Genomic DNA, 19,458 nt, shown 5'->3' with positions numbered 1-19,458 from the left:
ACTGAATAGAAAGTTAAAATGACAGCAGATAAGAACCATTCCGCCCATCTAGTCTGCTCATATATCCTGCTATAAAGACTCAAACCTTTGTTGGTCATTATTCTTGTCTTAGATTCAGGATAGCTTTATGCCTATTCAATGCATGTGCAAATTTACACACTGTATTTACCTCTACCACTTCTCCCAGAAGCTGTTCTACTTAACTACCACCTTCTCGGTAAGTTAAACATTTACATCACATCTTGGTGAAAGGTCCCCCTCATTATATAGTGGACTGGATGGAGTATAGCCGTAAGAAAATCTGGGTTCCTGCCAAAGACAAACATGGCCTTGCTCAAGCTTTTTATGCTGCACATCCTGACTGGCCAGCTCCTGGTGGCTCAATGTTCAGGTTGGTGGGGGATACTGTTACACATAAAGTGTGCAGGGTAAATAGGTGATTAGATTACTTAAAAAGTAAAAGATGAGGCCCAAGTTGCTGACAACAACCATGTTTCAAGGATACTGAAACTAACATCTGGAAAACCAGTGTATGTTCTATAGAATAGTCAGCCTCTGGAGATCAAGGCTGCTCATCTAAAGCCAATAACTGTTAAGGGGGGGTTCCATTCATCCTGCGCCTTGCGGGATGAAGGGGCAGGTTGAAAGTAGGGATGCAAAAGAAAAAAGAAAAACCCAAAATCTCACGTGTATAATAATAACAAAATAAGTAGATACTTCCCTCAAGATAGCAGCTTCCAAAACCACTCTTCCTCAAAGTGTATATACAACCAAACAGCACAAAACGGAGCGCATATACATGAGGGAAAGAAAAATAAAATACAATAGTGTAATATGTAAAAATCACAAAATAAGTATAAATATAAGAACCACTCACAAGTGAACTGAGTGTAGTGGGCTCATCAACAATCCAATGTTGGAATCTTGAGTGCTGCAAATGAAAGTAGACCAAAAATGGTGCAGTATCTTCAATAGTCGGATATGGAGAAAACGAAAATGCACTTACAATTGTGGTGGCACCACTCGGAAAGAATAGTGCATGTGCGTGTAAATAAAATGAAATAAAACCAAATATTAAAAAGTATTCGGTTTATTGTATCCCTCGACGCGTTTCGCCGATCGAACGTCGGCTTCTTCAGGAGTATTAAAATCGATATATAAAATCAAAAACATAAACCTATCTGCTTGGAAGTTCGTAAGTCCTTATGTACACTCTAAATCGCTTCCGGGTGCGTCATCGCGTTCGCCGCGCGAGAGGACGTGCCGACGTCATCCGCAACGAGATCCTTCCCGTCCGTATCATCCGTAAGTGGAGCCTTGATTCAAGGGTCCCGTGTGCAAGAGGGCGCGCCGACGTCATCTGCGGGGAAATCCCTCTTCAACTCCCATCATCCGCCGGCGGAGTCTCCACTATTACCACATGGGTCCCCAGTGTCCACCATCGGATCGACAACACCAGAGCGAACGTGTGTCCATCCTCATTAAGTCTCCTCAGGTCCTTATTAGGGACACGGAGATGTCCCACAGCAGAGGCATAAAACAATAAAATATAATATAAAATAAAATAATAAATAAATACATATCCGACTAAAAGGAGGTCCTAATTTAAAAACCAAAAAAATACAGAGTGCAAAATACAGCCATATGCTGTAATATATAGAGGAAGATATCCATAGGTAGATTCCATAATATACATGAATATACATTCAAAGAAATAAAAATATAGTGTGTGTACATTCCTTAAATATAGCGTGTAATCCAATGTGAAAGTGCTATGTGCAGTCAAATATAAAAGTGCAAAAGTGCAAAAAACTCCCTATATTCAGGGATGACTATATAAAAAGGTAAGTGAAAATAATTTTTTTTTTTTTTTTTTTTTTTTTTTTATATTAATCATTCATAAAAGCCAAAATATCCAGATCAATATTTAAACCCCCAGGTTTGTGTGTATGAAATTTAAAAATCCATTGTGTTTCTTTTTTAGCCAGGGCCTGATTTAAATCACCACCTCTCCAATGGGGTGAAACAAGGTCGATCCCTATTACTTTAAAATCTGCCAGGGAAAAATCCCTGGCAGATTTTAAAGTGCAAGGTGCAAACTTTGTAGAACTTGTTATAAACAAGACAAAAAAACCACCAGATTTAAATGTTTTAATACAAAAAAGGAATATGACATTAGGCATTTTATTCACTGCAAGTCCAAGAATGTGATTTATCTCTTGGAATGTCCATGTGGGGCCCAGTACATTGGGCGAACAACGAGGGAATTAAAAATCAGGGGCTTAGAACATCTATGTGGAATACGTAATAAAAGTCAGAAACATAGTGTACCTAAACATTGTAACACTTGCAGGGATTTTTCCCTGGCAGATTTTAAAGTAATAGGGATCGACCTTGTTTCACCCCATTGGAGAGGTGGTGATTTAAATCAGGCCCTGGCTAAAAAAGAAACACAATGGATTTTTAAATTTCATACACACAAACCTGGGGGTTTAAATATTGATCTGGATATTTTGGCTTTTATGAATGATTAATATAAAAAAAAAAAAAAAAAAAAAAAAAAAAAATTATTTTCACTTACCTTTTTATATAGTCATCCCTGAATATAGGGAGTTTTTTGCACTTTTGCACTTTTATATTTGACTGCACATAGCACTTTCACATTGGATTACACGCTATATTTAAGGAATGTACACACACTATATTTTTATTTCTTTGAATGTATATTCATGTATATTATGGAATCTACCTATGGATATCTTCCTCTATATATTACAGCATATGGCTGTATTTTGCACTCTGTATTTTTTTGGTTTTTAAATTAGGACCTCCTTTTAGTCGGATATGTATTTATTTATTATTTTATTTTATATTATATTTTATTGTTTTATGCCTCTGCTGTGGGACATCTCCGTGTCCCTAATAAGGACCTGAGGAGACTTAATGAGGATGGACACACGTTCGCTCTGGTGTTGTCGATCCGATGGTGGACACTGGGGACCCATGTGGTAATAGTGGAGACTCCGCCGGCGGATGATGGGAGTTGAAGAGGGATTTCCCCGCAGATGACGTCGGCGCGCCCTCTTGCACACGGGACCCTTGAATCAAGGCTCCACTTACGGATGATACGGACGGGAAGGATCTCGTTGCGGATGACGTCGGCACGTCCTCTCGCGCGGCGAACGCGATGACGCACCCGGAAGCGATTTAGAGTGTACATAAGGACTTACGAACTTCCAAGCAGATAGGTTTATGTTTTTGATTTTATATATCGATTTTAATACTCCTGAAGAAGCCGACGTTCGATCGGCGAAACGCGTCGAGGGATACAATAAACCGAATACTTTTTAATATTTGGTTTTATTTCATTTTATTTACACGCACATGCACTATTCTTTCCGAGTGGTGCCACCACAATTGTAAGTGCATTTTCGTTTTCTCCATATCCGACTATTGAAGATACTGCACCATTTTTGGTCTACTTTCATTTGCAGCACTCAAGATTCCAACATTGGATTGTTGATGAGCCCACTACACTCAGTTCACTTGTGAGTGGTTCTTATATTTATACTTATTTTGTGATTTTTACATATTACACTATTGTATTTTATTTTTCTTTCCCTCATGTATATGCGCTCCGTTTTGTGCTGTTTGTTTGAAAGTAGGGATGCACAGATGTGGGCGAAACATATCTGCTGAAAAGGCCATTATCGGCAAAATGCCGGAAAAAAAGGACCAACATTTTTCCTGTTTTTTTCTTCTCCCTTTTTTGTGTTTCTTCTGTCTCTCTCTTTTTTCTTTTTGTATATGCACTTCAGCCCTCCCACACACTTTCCAAAAGCCTCCATGGCACCCCCCCCAAATCACCATCCAGCAGCCCCTCCTTATACAGCACTTTAGAATTGTCCCTCTCCCCTTCCTAAACACAATACAATCCGCTAGTCCCTCCTTCCACACAACATTATCTGGCAGGCCTTCGATACCTAACTTGTTGAGAAACTTTAAAACTTTAAGAGAAGGCTGCTGAAACTTTTTAAAGAAACATCGAAAAGGGATCTTAAAAGCACCACCACACCCTTGAGGCCTTTGGCAAACCATGTACCCTATACATGGTTGGGGCTGTAAGGTTTAAAGTTTTCAAGGAATCTGCATAATTTATGTTTTGCCTAGGTTGAATAGCACATTTGAATGAAATGAATGCAGGACATGGTAATACTGTATACCATAAATGCTTTGTGTGTTAATGAAACATAAAAGTGGAAGGAATCATGTTAACAAACACATTTTAGAATACAATGTTTTACCTGACATGTTTGCATAGCTTGTTCCAAGGGCTTGCAAAATAAGTTGAAGTTCTCTCACAGCAGCAGCAGCCTCTTCTCCACAATTCATGTCAGGTTCCATGACAATTTCCATAAGGCCAACCCCTGGCAAATATAAAGCAGTAAGTGCAAGACACAAAGACAAGTTGAGGGAGAAGGGAATTAAAAAAAAATGACACCAGTAACACATTGTAAACCTGAAAGATTTATTTGTAGAAAAATAGAAACAAATTGTGACAGCATAAAAAAGCCAACTGGCCCATCTAGCCCACCATGAAGGAAATACTTTTACAGCATACAGTAAAGACGATTTCCCATGGAATACTTTGTCAAACACAGATCTGGTTGATTTACAAATAAGGATAAACAAATAAAGTGGCGTTGAGGCGGGTGCAACACCCCAGAGGTCAGATGTGCTGGGGAGATCAAAAGGAAGGACACTGGTGCCTGCCACCGGGCCATCTCCCTCTAGAGGCAGAATGGACTGCATGCCTCTGGAGGAGCAATGCCTGTTGGGGAGATCATGGCTCTCCCTCTAACTGGCCCAAAATAAAGGGAGATCAAAGTCTGTTCAGACAGACCTCAGTTTCACTGCGCCTTTGTGATTAATGCTGGCTATTGATGCTGAGCGCCGGTATTTGTCATATCCTGGTGCTAAGCAGTGAAAACCTGTTTGGAGAGACATATGTATGGAGAGCAAGGGGAGAGATGGATAGTAAGAACATGGAGAAAGAAAGGGGAGAGACTGAGAGAAGGGGAAGATAATAAGAAAGACGGGGAGAAATTATGAGAAAGGACGGACAGAGAGAGTGTGTGTTTTGAAAGTGTTTGTATGTTAATATAAGTATGTCTAAAGGCAAGCAAGTGTGTGGATGCAACCTGGGTGCTAGGGCAAGTCCTGTGGATGCAACCTGGGTGCTAGGGCATGTCCTGTGGCTGCAATCTGGGTGCTGGGCAATGTCCTGTGGCTGCAATCTGGGTGCTGGGCAATGTTCTGTGGATGTAATCTGGGTGCTGGGCAATGTCCTGTGGCTGCAATCTGGGTGGTGGGCAATTTTCTTTGGATGCAATCTGGGTGCTGGGCAATGTCCTGTGGCTGCAATCTGGGTGGTGGGCAATGTCCTGTGGCTGCAATCTGGGTGCTGGGCAACATCCTGTGGCTGCAATCTGTGTGGCGGGCAATGTTCTGTGGCTGCAATCTGGGTGCTGGGCAATGTTCTGTGGCTGCAATCTGGGTGCTGGGCAATGTCCTGTGGCTGCAATTTGGGTGCTGGGCAATGTCCTATGTACTAAGCACTATACCAAGTACTATGAGACTGTGTGTCTTTTGAACTATGTGTGTATGTATGTATGTATGTATGTGACTGTTCATGTGATTATTATTGTGCGTGTATGAGATTGTGTACATCTGTATGTGTATGTACTTTTGTAACCTTGTGTGTATCTGGTCTGGTACGGGAGAAGGTCCATGGGGGTGACACCAACCTTATTGATGTCACTGGACAAATGTGCCTTACCAGCTCTATTCAAGTCAATGAGGGTCTGTCGCCTTATGTCATCATGTAGACTTTTGCCACTGTCCTGTTCCAACTGGACCTGCTTGATTCTGACACTTTTGGTTACCATCTGATCCCACTTGGTTCCTACTTGATGGCGGTATGTCAGGTTTCCATTAACAGCGATTGGAAGCCTTTGTTGAGTAATTTGATAACCAGCCTGCATTGCATTGTAAAGCATGTTAGTGGAATTCATCTTCTCATTGTTTATAATTAAATCCAGTATCTTGGCATATGAGTCATCAATGTATTCAATTAGAGACCTTTGTGTTACCAGAGGCTTCTATCCCAGACTGCACTATTAAAGAACAGTGTCTGAGTCTTGTTAAAGTTAAGGTTTGTAAAATAAATCTTTTCTACTGCATCACAGCAACACTTAATCTCAATCACATCTCAAGCAACATTCAAATATCATTTAAAATAATGCATTACAATTCATGACTTGCTCCTGTTTTTCAGTGGACATGTTTTTATGTCTGTTTTTTTATTTGATTTTGACATAACTTTTTTCAACACCTGAGAATTAAATTCAGACATATATACCATTCATGGGAATGTTGACCCACTTAACTATCCATGAACATGAAAATAATTAATAAAAACAGAAATTTGGCCAACTAAGGAGTCAGGTAGCAATTGCCGGTTATGAATTTTATGTTTCCTATGGCTGCCACAGCATGACCCCAAAGCACCACAATGAAATCTATAGCATTAGTCTTATGTGCCATCGAAACAATTTTTTTTGTTTGGAAATATTATTTACCAAATTGTTGCCTAGTCATTAAATAAGCTAATTATTCAACATGACTGTTGGCTGGTGGTTTCATTGGGCTTTCTAACAAAGTTTCTTTTTTCTGTCCAGGGATGCTTGGTCATCCATATGAAAATATAGGTGTACATATTAGCACATTTATTTCCCCGGGTAACAAGAAAACATCCAAAGGAATACTTCATGCAGAAATATGGTGTAACCCTGCAACTTTTTTGTTATGTTAAAAAAAACCCTCCCTGACTATATGTCTAATGCAATACACTTGCATCACTTTTAGCTACATATAATGTTACCTAACCTTTAGTCGTCCTAAATTATTTAAAATGCGAATGTGGCTTTTTATTAAGTTTTAGAAACAGAATATGGGCTTTGCCCTCAGTTAAACTCTGTTTTAAACAAGCAATGTTATTTATTTAATTTTTATAAAGTGAATACTGATGTTGAATGAAGGACATGACTGAATTTCAATGCTGTTTTTAAAATGCAGGACATAAAAGCATGATTAAATACCCAGGACTACTAGACACAGTACATTAAGTTAATTCATCACAGGAAAAGCATTCAGTGTTTATACATATGTACAGTGTGGCTTGATGGATTCCCTCTCACTATCACTCAGAGCAGAAGGGGACAAGGTCACAGAAGCACTAATGTCAGAGCAAATTCATTTTCATTAAAAAGATGTCCATATTAAGAATTAAAACATATATTTATTGCCTTAAAACAAAAATGGTTGTCTCCTATTGTTTTACTAATGCTATCGAACTTCACTCAAAGAAGTTTGCAAGCTCCTACTATTAATCCATTTTCTCTGACTATTCAAGATATTATATGATGTTACTTTTCTGCAGTGTTTGTACAAAGACAGTATTGAGAATCATGTCTAGCTAAGTATTGCTCCAAGAAAATGAGTTTCAGTAGTTAAACTGTGGGAACTATGAAATACATTGAAAGTTGTCTCAAGTTTGGTGCTAGCTCACTACTGCTGGTCATAGGTAATGCCTATATAAGTACTCATTATTATTATTAAAGAATGGTGTATTTTAGAATATGAGCTGTATGAATATTGTTGTCAGGCTTAACCCAGACTTGAGTATGAGTGGTAAAACATGTACTTTCATGTTAATTAAATTGACTGCTACCCATTATACATCTTTTGGACTACTTCAAAATGTCCTCCACAAAAGACATGGAGTCTTGTATACACTGCACACAGGTGTTCTAGTGTACCTGGCTTTATTTTGCACCCTGTAAACTCTAAACCCCTTTGAAACCTTTTAAAGGTACTACCAACACACACAAGGTGAAAGATAAGATATCGTCATTTTTACAATACAAATACTCACAGGGAGGTCTGCATAGAAATAGTGCTTCCGATCAAACAGAGACCTTTTATTTATAGTGCAGTTCAAAGCCAGGCCTGTCATCACAGCTGCTTCAATACATCTTCTGTTAATGACCTAGAAATACAGAATACATGTAATAGAAATGTGTAAGGCCACAAAAAATGTCTAAAATTACAGAAAGGTTTGAGAATGGCTTTTTAATTCTAGATAGCTGGTAAAGCTACTTCTTACACACACAAAGCTACAGAATTACCCATATACTTTTTAACAATAAACTGGTAAGGACACTTTGGGGTATTTTTCCTAAAGGAAAGTTAATTTGATAGTTTTCATGAGAGTTGTGTTTCAGCTCGTATACACAATAAAGTAATAAAGTGCTTGGCTGGTCCCATATAATGCATAGTACAATTAGTGATATTTAACCAAATTCCACTCACCCATTAAATTATGAATCATGCAGGGCCAGTTCAGCCATTCTAGCTTGAGAAAACTACTGGTGTCAGCCCTTCATTATGACACCACAGCCTTCTACCAACTCTATTTTAGTAAATAAACCTCTTTGAAATACACTATATCTGTCCCAATATGAACAAACCCAGAGCTTGAACCTATTAAGTCCAGACTGGTGAAACAAAAATCAGTCTGGTGTGGGAGGCGCAAAAAAATTATTATTAAGCTCCCATTTTATACCCACAGAACACTACAGGGAATGTGATGTGTGTTTGGTTGTAGACATCCCATGTCATGATTTATTCAACAAAAATAAAGCCAAAATGGTGAAGCCATTTGTGAAAAACTACCGTATTTGCTCGATTATAAGACGAGGTTTTTTCCAGAGCAAATGCTCTGAAAAATACCCCTCGTCTTATAATCGGGGTCGTCTTCTAATCAGACCCCAAAAAAATGGCTGGGGCCATGCTGCTTACCGGTCGCGAGCAGCGTCTCTTCCGTTAGAAGCAGGAGGACAGGAAGCTTGTAGCTTCCTCACAGAACTCTATCTCCCCCTCCCTCCTCTGGGGGCGGGGCCAGAGAAGTTGCTGGTACAGCCGGTCCCCTGCAGAAGTCTTCGAGTGAGAGATCTGCAGTTCAGGTAAGGGGGTGGGGGAGGGTTTTTGGGTAAGTATGTGTGATTAATGTGTGAAGTATGTGTGATTAATGGAATGAATGAGTATTTAAATGTTTGTGAATGTGTGTTTGTGTGTGATAGCATGGATGTGTAAGGGGGGTGGGGGTTGTAGCATGGCATAGGGAGGCTGTAATCCCACTACTATCATCCCCAGGTTCCAGCATGTACTGGCTGCCTTGGCTTGATAGGAGTGTGATTGCTGTTAGCAGCAATCACACTCCTATCAAGCCAAGGCAGCCAGTACATGCTGGGTTAAAAGGCATATCATGGGGCTGAGTGGCATATAGGGGGTTAAAATGCATTTCTGGACCTCCAGAAATGCATTTTAACCCCCTATATGCCACTCAGCCCCATGATATGCATATATACCTCCAGAAATGCATTTTAACCCCCTATATGCCACTCAGCCCCATGATATGCCTTTTAACCCCCTATATGCCAGAGTGGCATATAGGGGTATAAGGCATATCATGGGGCAGAGTGGCAAATAGGGGGGGTATAAAGCATTTCTGGGGGCAGAGTGGCATAACTGGGGGGGGCAGGTTGGCAAATAAAAGGAAATTTAAAAAATATATTTACATGAATTAATATTTACTGGTAAAACTTTTTTTCCTATAGGGTCGTCTTATATTCAGGCTTTTTGTTTTTTTCCTAAATTAATATTTTGATTTTGGGGGGTCGTCTTATAATCGAGCAAATACGGTAAGTGCATTCATACTGCTTCCATAGAAATTAATTAATCATCAGCAAATGGGACCAACTCTATAAAAGCTGAAGTTTTAGCAGTTTGCTGACCTGGAGCACTCAGGTGTGTGTTAACACAATGCCAATAAGGAAAGACATCATCAATGACCTTCGAGAAGCAATTGTTCCTGACCATCAATCTGGGAAGGGTTATAAGGCAGTTTCTAAACAATTTAAAGTCCATCCTTCTACAGTGAGAAAGATTATTCAAAAGTGGAAAACATTGAAGACATTTGCCAATCTCCTCAGGAGTGGACGTCCCAGCAAATTTACCCGAAGGTCAGACCATGCAATGCTCAGAGAATTTGCAAAAAAGCCAAGAGTTACATCTCAGACTCTACAGGCCTCAGTTAGCATTTGCTAACAGACATGGATTGTTTGGAAGGGTTGCCAGGAGAAGTATGAAACTACAAAATAAAGGGCAATATGTACAATATGGATGAATTGTACAGCATAGTCTCCCTGTGTATTTCTGCACATTTACTACTAGATGTTTAGATCTAGCTGTCCCCAAAATATTGAAATACCTTACGCATTACTCAAGCCAACCTGCCAGATTATTTTTAAATGCCTAAGGAAATGTATTACAATCTGTCTCTACAGAAAACCTTGGTTGTAGTAGCAAGCCTTTTAACATGTAACATACAGTTTATTTTGCTATTTAATAAATACATAATAAAATGTGTTGTTTTTACAGTTTGGAATGCGCTTTCATTTATTTTCAATTAGAAAGGACATAAATATTTTGAATTACACCAATATTAGTGATTAGCACACACTTTAATTTACACGTACTGATATAATTTACACATAATGTATTGGAACGGTTTTACCATTTAGTATATGCCTAAACCACTGGTAGTTCTCCACAAGGATTATGACATTTTGGAGAGAGTTTAGAGGAAGGCAACCAAAATAGTAAATCTTTTGCAGGATACAAAAAATGTATAGCCCGTAGGAAATAAGAGAGAGGGGAGACATGATAGAAATATTTAGATACTTACAGATTCAACAAAGTACAGGGGGAGACATGTTAGAGCAAGAAGTCATGTTCTAAATCTACAGGGCCAGGGGTATAGATCTAAAGCAAGGAGGTTTTACATTAGAGTGTGGTACATAAATGAAACAGCCTCCCAGCAGAAATGGTAGAGGCTAATACAGTGAGGCAATTTAAACATGCATGAGATATTCTAAATATATCCTGAATCCAATACAAGGACTGATAAAGATGTGTGTATTTACATCAAAACAAATGGCACAATGGTTCTTATCTCCTTTCAAATTCTAGATTTCTATGACATTTGACAGAAAGAAACTCCACCACTTATCTTTATATGCAGGGTCTTTCTGGAAATATAGCTCTGCTGCATTTGCAGTAGCATTATTATCTTCAACAAAAGACTGATTTGTATCATAAAAGAACTCCTAAACACATTATAAAGCCACATGGCAATACTGGAAGACAGGAGGTACATCAGACATCTGGTCTAGGGAAACAATTTTCTGCATGATGGATCATTGTTAGTCAAATTAACCTGCTCTTAAAGTAATCTATTTAAATCTGCATTTGCTTAGGTATTTTAAAAATATATGATCCAATGAACTCCACACAATAGAGGCAAGTATTCAACATGTGATACACAATTCTGATACTTATTATACGGTTCGTTATAGCATTGCTGGCCTTGCAGTTAGGATGAGAGAACACTATTTAATATATTTAATCTTGTGTAAGAGTGACACATGTGAAAATCACCAACCACTATATGGCTCTATAGTTGAATTAATCCCAAATTGTATCACTCACTTCCACTCATTGAGTATGTTCTGATATTGGGAAACTGCATTATATGTTGCAAAACTAATATATATACATGTGCTTATTACACTAGGCATTTTATTCTAGCTCAATAAATAACTTTACAGATACTTAAATCAAGCATTGTAACGAATAAGAGTAGAGATAGTGAGAAAGGAAAGAGTTAATGAAATGCAGAAGATATGGGCACAAGGGGGACAGATAAAGAAAAAGAAGAGAGATTGAGATAAAGAGGAGAGGACAGATAATCAGAGATGGAGAGAGAGAGGTGGAGAGAGATCAGGAGAAAGGGGAGAGATAATAAGAAAACAAAGGAATAGTCAGAAGGGGAGATAAAGAGAAAGAGAAGATAAGAAGAAAAAGGAGGGATAAAATGAAATCTGAGGAGATGTAAGTAAAAGTGGAAAACATGAGATAAAAAGGGAGATATAAACGAGAGGTAGGGAGAAAAAGGACAGATAAAAGGGAGGATAGAGAAAGAGGAGAGGAAATTTACAGAAAGCAGAGATAGAGGAAAAAAGGTGAGATGGGGGAAAGAGGAGGTGGGATGGTAATGGTGGGACCATAAAGAGAACAAAAAGATAGAAAGCAAGGAAAGAGATAAACAGAAAGGGAAGAAATAGAAAGGAGAAAAAAAATCCAGTTGCTGCGGCATGTCCTTATGTACATGTTATAGAGTTAGAAACGTGGTGTCTAAAGCAGAAGGACTTGGCTACATTTTTTACAGGGGTTGTTGTAAATGAAGAAACCAGAATATTGTTGATTTAGAAATGTTTTACAAATACGTGTGTATATTTGTGCAGTGTGCGCAGGGTCCACTCCCAAAGCGGATTCCACTGCTATCAAATCTTTTGGAGCAATGCACCTCGTCCTGGCAAATTCGGTACGGGCACATATAGCAAAATACACCTCTATGTTTTACATTACTCTGGCTTTATATATAGTGTTTCTGATGTTGGCTCAGGTTAGCACTACTCCTAAGTGTCTGAAGTCCTACTAGGAAAAGTGACGCTCAACTGAGGAGAAGGCTGCAATTACTGCATATGTACCACACTGGGAAAAAAAGGAACACTCATGCTAAAATATATACGTTTTTCTGCGCCTTCAAGTAACAAAAACCTAATTATTACATATTGCTAGGTATCCTACTGACAATATAAAAAAGGCACCAAGTGACAAAATGGTAGGAGTTTCTCTTTAAGGCTGACATAGGATATTCACCCATTTCTTTTCTATTAATAAAGAACACAAACTCAACAAAGAGGGACGCTAAAATACATTTACACACTCTAACACCATACTGTATATACACACAAACTCCAGAACTATATATACACACATACACACTGACTGACCCTATAGCACACACACACTCTCTTACACTCCCTCTCCCTCTCACCTCGTGGAAACCAGCCATGCCGCTCCCTATCTTCTGCCATTGTGAATTCCGGCACCCTATGCTTTCTTGCGAGGGTGCCGTGAGGCGAGTGCCGTGAGGCGAGTGCCGTGAGGCTCCCAGGAGGGTCATGTAACGTGCATTACAGGATCCTGCTTGGACCCTCACGGCACTCGCAACACCTCTCCCCTGCAGGAGGATTCATAATGGTAGCCCTGTAAAACCCTTGACACAAGGAAGTGGTTTCTAGTCATCATGGCAACCTGGCTCCCTGTGTTTAAATTCATACCCAAATTACAAATGTGCCTAAAAGAAAATCCAAAAAAGAAAAAAAACTCTACCATAAACTGGTGGTAGAATTAATGCATGTAAATAGTTAAAGTACTAGCATTTGAAATACCCTGGGTAAATTTGATATGAACAAAATAATGGTATCTAAAGAAAGCTCTACTTGTCCATTTTTTACAGGGGTTGTTGGAAATGAAGAAACCAGAATATTGTTGATTTAGAAATGTTTTACAAATACGTGTGTATATTTGTGCAGTGTGCGCAGGGTCCACTCCCAAAGCGGATTCCACTGCTTTCAAATCTTTTGGAGCAATGCACCTCGTCCTGGCAAATTCGGTACGGGCACATATAGCAAAATACACCTCTATGTTTCACATTACTCTGGCTTTATATATAGTGTTTCTGATGTTGGCTCAGGTTAGCACTACTCCTAAGTGTCTGAAGTCCTGCAAGGAAAAGTGACGCTCAACTGAGGAGAAGGCTGCAATTACTGCATATGTACCACGCTGGGAAAAAAAGGAACACTCATGCTAAAATATATACGTTTTTCTGCGCCTTCAAGTAACAAAAACCTAATTATTACATATTGCTAGGTATCCTACTGACAATATAAAAAAGGCACCAAGTGACAAAATGGTAGGAGTTTCCCTTTAAGGCTGACATAGGATATTCCCATTTTCTTTTCTATTAATAAAGAACACAAACTCAACAAAGAGGGATCCTATGGTGAGAAAATATTGCTACTATTCAAGCCATTGATTTGGAAAGTCTGTATCCCCTCTTGAGCAGACTATTTATTACCAGCTTGCAAGCCACAAATCTATTTAGTTACAACATTGATAACAAATTATAGGGTTCTTTTCCCACCAGCATTGTCAGGCTGAAAAAGCGATATATCTGCTTAATTGTGTTGCATACCATAGGGAAACAACAAAACGATAGCCTGCAATCCTTCTTATTCAAGAAAAATGCATACTTAGTTGTTAAACTTTAAGACTTAGGTGATCCATATGAAATATAAACCTTTGGCCCATAATCAGTTTCTTTAATATCCGTTACCGTGAACTGTGCTAGATGGTCCAACTGAGTAGTACTTGTTCACTACAATAAAGCTTGTACATTTGAAATGTATACAAGTAGCATTGCCATTTTTTCTTGGAGGTACCCACTTGAAGACCAACTGTTATTTAACCCAATGCGCATCACAGAAATGCAATTGATGTCCCTGGCTAAATGGCTAAATGGGTTTAGAAAATGATCAAAAGTCACTTTCTTCTGCCAAACGGTTTTTGTTGTAATCAGCAACATCGAAAACTGCTGCAGAGGCTCTGCGTGATTGCTCCCAGGAACAAACACAAGTGCCGCAGCGCGTACCAGTGTATTGTTTGATTGGGTAAATTGAATTGGCCAGACAAAATTTAATAATTTCCATACGCTACAATACATTTACACACTCTAACACCATAGTGTACATACAGGGCCGGCCCAAAGCAAAATGCCGACTGGGGTGAATTTTAAAATGCCGCCCCCCCCTATACTTACCTTTCAGCAGTCCTGCGGCGAGTCTCCCTGTTCGGTCTCGGTGCCGGCTTGTAATGCTGAGCGCCGGAAATGAGGTAATCTTCCGGCACTCAGCATTACAAGCCGGCACCGAGACCGTACAGGGAGGCTCGCCGCAGAGGAGAAAGAGAGGGGCGCCGAGCGGGTACTGACAGCTTGGTAAGCGAAAACCACTCGGCGCCCCTTTCTCTCTCTTTCGCTTTAAAAAAAAAAAAAAGGGGCTTGGTGCGGCAAAGTGCCGCCTGGAGCGGTTGCCCCACTCGGCTCCATTGTCGGGCCGGCCCTGTGTACATACACACAAACTCCAGAACTATATATACACACATACACACTGACTGACCCTATAGCACACACACACTCTCTTACACTCTCTCTCACCTCGTGGAAACCAGCCACGCCGCTGCCTATCTTCTGCCATTGTGAATTCCGGCAACCTATGCTTTTCTTGTGAGGGTGCGGTGAGGCGAGTGCCGTGAGGCTCCCAGGAGGGTCACGTAATGTGCATTACAGGATCCTGCTTGGAGCCTCACGGCACCCGCAACACCTCTCCCCTGCAGGAGGATTCATAATGGTAGCCCTGTAAAACCCTTGACACAAGGAAGTGGTTTCTAGTCCTCATGGCAACCTGGCTCCCTGGGTTTAAATTCATACCCAAATTATAATGTGCCTAAAAGAAAATGCAAAAAAGAAAAAAAACTCTACCACAAACTGACTGGTGGTAGAATTAATGCATGTGAATAGTTAAAGTACTAGCATTTGAAATACCCTGGGTAAATTTGATATGAACAAAATAATGGTATCTAAAGAAAGCTTGTCCTTAATATATATTTATATATATGTATGTATAATTTGTGTGGGTACATGAGAGAGAAGAAAATTTACAGCAACACCGCACAAATGCTAAAAATGTAGGGTACAATTTAAATGGTTAATATCACTTTCTATCCAAACATACTCTTTATGTAATTTACATAATGCACGTTCAGAGGTAGGCAAGAGATGGCACTTGCCCCTCCAAGAAATTCAAAGAAGCCCACTGGAGCATCAGCAGGGGAGGGAGAACCAGTAGGCTGTTTGGAGTAGGTGAACTGGATGTAAAGGCAGAAAAAAACACCTGGGAGCCAGCAAAAAAAAAAAGGTTTTATTCTACTCTGTACAGGTTTGCTGGATCTCTTTCTCTCTTCTAGCTGTGTGCTCCCCAGTCTGGTATGTTAAGCGTCATGGGAAAGTAAGTACAACTGAAGTGTCGCAGGTTAATTTTTGTATAAATATGGATTGACACTGCAGCTGCTGTGGAATGCACATCACGTGATTCTCAGCCATCCATTTAGTTTCGTGAACACAACAAAAGTAATAACAGCATTGTAGTTATAGACTAGGGTTGTGGTGGCCTGCAGTACACACTAACTGTAGCTCCCATGATATACAGTCAGCCATTACTAAACACCATTACATTACGTTTATTTATATATTGCCAGTAGATTCTGTTATGCAGTTACAACAAAGTCAGTAAAATAGGTTAAACATATAATACAATATAAACAATAACAAACTGTTACAAATTGTTTTGTGGCATTTTTTGCTCCAGAGACAAAACATTAATTTATAGCACACAAGTTTGAGAGTAAATGATTAAGGAATAGAAATCAAGATCTAATTAATACAAAGTCAGTATAACCATAAGAAACACTGAAGTCACCAAAAAGACCGTTTCTTTTTAAATACATATTGCAGTTTTGTTAGTGGCGAAGAAAATATGACTTTTGACTCATTTCACGCCTCCCAAAAAATAAAAAAATAATTCTATTCCATGTTCCAATCATTGATTTCTCCACATTAAAAAAAATATATAGCCTCTTTCCATGAAGATAAGCTGAAATGAACTACTTACAGGCAGTGTACCCGGCAAGGAAGCATCAAAGAATGAAACTGTAGAATTAGGAGGAGCAGCAAACTGCACTCTGGAACTTGAAAATAGCTTGGACTCAGAATTAATTTGAGCATGGATTTCAAGACCAACCACGCTTTTCCAACACAGGGATCTGCAAGAACAAAACATTACAAGTATGGTTTATGGTGTTCAGATACCTGAGCTCACATTAAAACAATTCTCCTTCCTGGCAGCTCATACTCAAGATTTCACCCCTATGCTACTGAAGTTATAACAAGAAGGTTTTATAAAAATACAGAAACTAAACTATGAAGTAAAGGCAAATCAGAAAAGTGGTGTCTTAATATGTGTGTTTATTGTGTCAAAATCAGTATCTTCTACAACCAAACAACCCTAGAAAAGTCAAGTTAGCGAATTTGTGGTTTTTCATACATATAAACTGGTAGCTAGTCAAAAATCAACATGTTAAAACCAGCTATGGGTTCATACACTTTGCAGTACTTTCTTTTTTAAAGAGATTTAGTGAGAAGGTACATAGGATACAGTTTTGTACAATGCAAGACAAAACATACACCTGTGTGGGCAGACTAATCAATGGCTTTATCTGTAATCTGTGGTTCTATTCAGTAAAGCTCTTTTAGGAGGCTTTTAGTTCTGACAGTAATCCAACACTATGATTGTTCATTGATCCTTTTAGTTATAAAGAACAGAACCTGACAAAAGATAAGAGCCAGTTGAACATGTTGTGTTTTCTATTCCCCTAGTCAATCTATCTTCATATTCTGTATTCAGTACTCTCAAGTGGACCTGCCATCCACAAATATGAGGATCACCAGGTTCACCACAGGCTTAGTAGAGCATCTTAAATTACACAACGTGTGAGCTGAATTTGTTTCTATCTAATTAAAGAATAAGGAAAGAATAAAATGACAGATCCGCTCAAGGTTATTTGCTTAGTATAATGCACAGTTAAATTAACTCTATAAGGAGATTGGTGTTTCAGCTCCTTGACTTTACTATACATTATGAATGCTCAGCCTCAGAGAGCTTCTGCTGCTTGTAGAACTTGGTTGACCATGCCTGTGTTGCCCTTCATAATGAAGAGCTAAGATCACATTTCAAATAACAACTCTCCCTTTAGTGACTAAGCCCCTTTGTGTAAGTGGAAAAGCCCAACAGGCTTTTAAGTTTAATTTTACATTCTCAATGTGCAGAAAGAGTATATTCTTGTGTCTCAGTTTCAAAAATGAGCTAAACAAATGTAATAGCAAAAAAATTTACAAAAACAGAGGAGCGCACAAACAACAAAAAAACAAACAAACATAAAAGGCATACAAATTCACATTCCCATGTTGCTGCTAGAATAATAATGACCAATAAGTACACATAACAAAGCAATAATTCAGTGCATTCCATTCAAAAAATGCCGGGGATTGCGTAACACTACATGCCCATATATTGCTTAGCCCGCCACTACGTCAAAAAAAACCCTGAGCTTAAAAAAAATGTAACGTACACATCCTTTCATATACAATTAAAATCTAAGTACACTTTAAACAGCTCATTGTCATATGTCTAAAAGCAAGAGTAATTACAGATACACGTTTATGTGGCTATAACAGACTATGCTAGAGGTGTCATACTGCAATAAGCGCATAAGACCCCAAGCACAGTTTGGAAAATAAGGAAAAGTGTATCCATTTTTGGGATTCCATTGGACCTGATTTACAATAAATGGCTATTTCTGTTACACCTTCTATATTGGGAAGAGTCTCAAGGCACACAGGCTTCCCTCCTGTCATTAGGTATTGTTATTTTGTACTTCACATCTTTATAAAGGTCTGCGCACACATCTATAAACATGATTCCATGTCTAAACACATCATGACTAGGAAAACTATATTGAATAACGCAAACATGGGGGAATTATAGATGTGTGGCAATTATTTAATTTATTGTATTTCCTGTTATAGTTCAAATCGCCTAACAATGTGTCTGTAGTACATTTCCTCCACTTTGCACCCAGTGAGAAGACACCATGTTAAGACTCGATGTACCCTGTGTCTCTGGCATGTTTGCAGACGGTGCTGGCTCTTCTCTGTCCTCTCCCATCACCGCAGAAGTGTTTAATAAAGTAGCCCGGCTGCAAACTATGCACCGACGGCACCACACAAACACGATACTGCAGTAAGGTCGCGGCCATCTTTAAACAGCGGCTCGCACGGGACTCTGGGAGTAGTAGTTTTCCAAGTCCAAGTCGCGTTTGCTTGCGACGACAGCTTATTAGGGAATCGACTACAACAACCGACATGCACCCTGCTCCGTGTAGCATCAAGATTGTCGCTGTGTACAGCGGACGTGCTTGCGATGGGGCCGGATTGCACTACGAATATAGACGAATGTGGGGAATAAAAACATGTTAAAATTGTTGAATTGTTGTGGATAATGTTTGTGTTCGGGTTTCAAACCTCCTAATTGAGCCTGTTTGCAACAACGTATTCTGGGTTAGAGTTTATCACGGTGTTCTACAGCTATAAAGATAACAATGGATAGAAACAGCAGGAAAGTGTTGTATGCATTGAGCTGTGTTCATAAAATCTATAATTCTGTGAGATGCCTACTCATCTATATCAACAAG

The 19,458-nt window shown here is 39.2% G+C and overlaps 1 protein-coding gene across 1 annotated transcript in view; it reads right to left on the bottom strand.

Annotated features, from left to right (window-relative positions):
- The window catches only part of GATB (glutamyl-tRNA amidotransferase subunit B), a 41,453-nt gene extending 22,322 nt beyond the window's left edge, over nucleotides 1–19,131 (bottom strand). Inside the window, exons 1-5 of the mRNA XM_053458735.1 lie at nucleotides 18,878–19,131; nucleotides 16,821–16,971; nucleotides 7,997–8,110; nucleotides 5,840–6,038; nucleotides 4,305–4,427 (exon numbers count right to left, since the gene is read on the bottom strand). Coding sequence (XP_053314710.1) covers nucleotides 4,305–4,427; nucleotides 5,840–6,038; nucleotides 7,997–8,110; nucleotides 16,821–16,971; nucleotides 18,878–19,131 — 841 coding nt within the window. The remainder of the gene's footprint in view (nucleotides 1–4,304; nucleotides 4,428–5,839; nucleotides 6,039–7,996; nucleotides 8,111–16,820; nucleotides 16,972–18,877) is intronic.
- Nucleotides 19,132–19,458: the final 327 nt, after the last annotated feature.

Source organism: Spea bombifrons, chromosome 1 (genome assembly GCF_027358695.1).
Source record: "Spea bombifrons isolate aSpeBom1 chromosome 1, aSpeBom1.2.pri, whole genome shotgun sequence".
NCBI classification, from domain to species: Eukaryota; Metazoa; Chordata; class Amphibia; order Anura; family Pelobatidae; genus Spea; species Spea bombifrons.
This window is presented reverse-complemented; position numbering and strand designations above follow the sequence as displayed.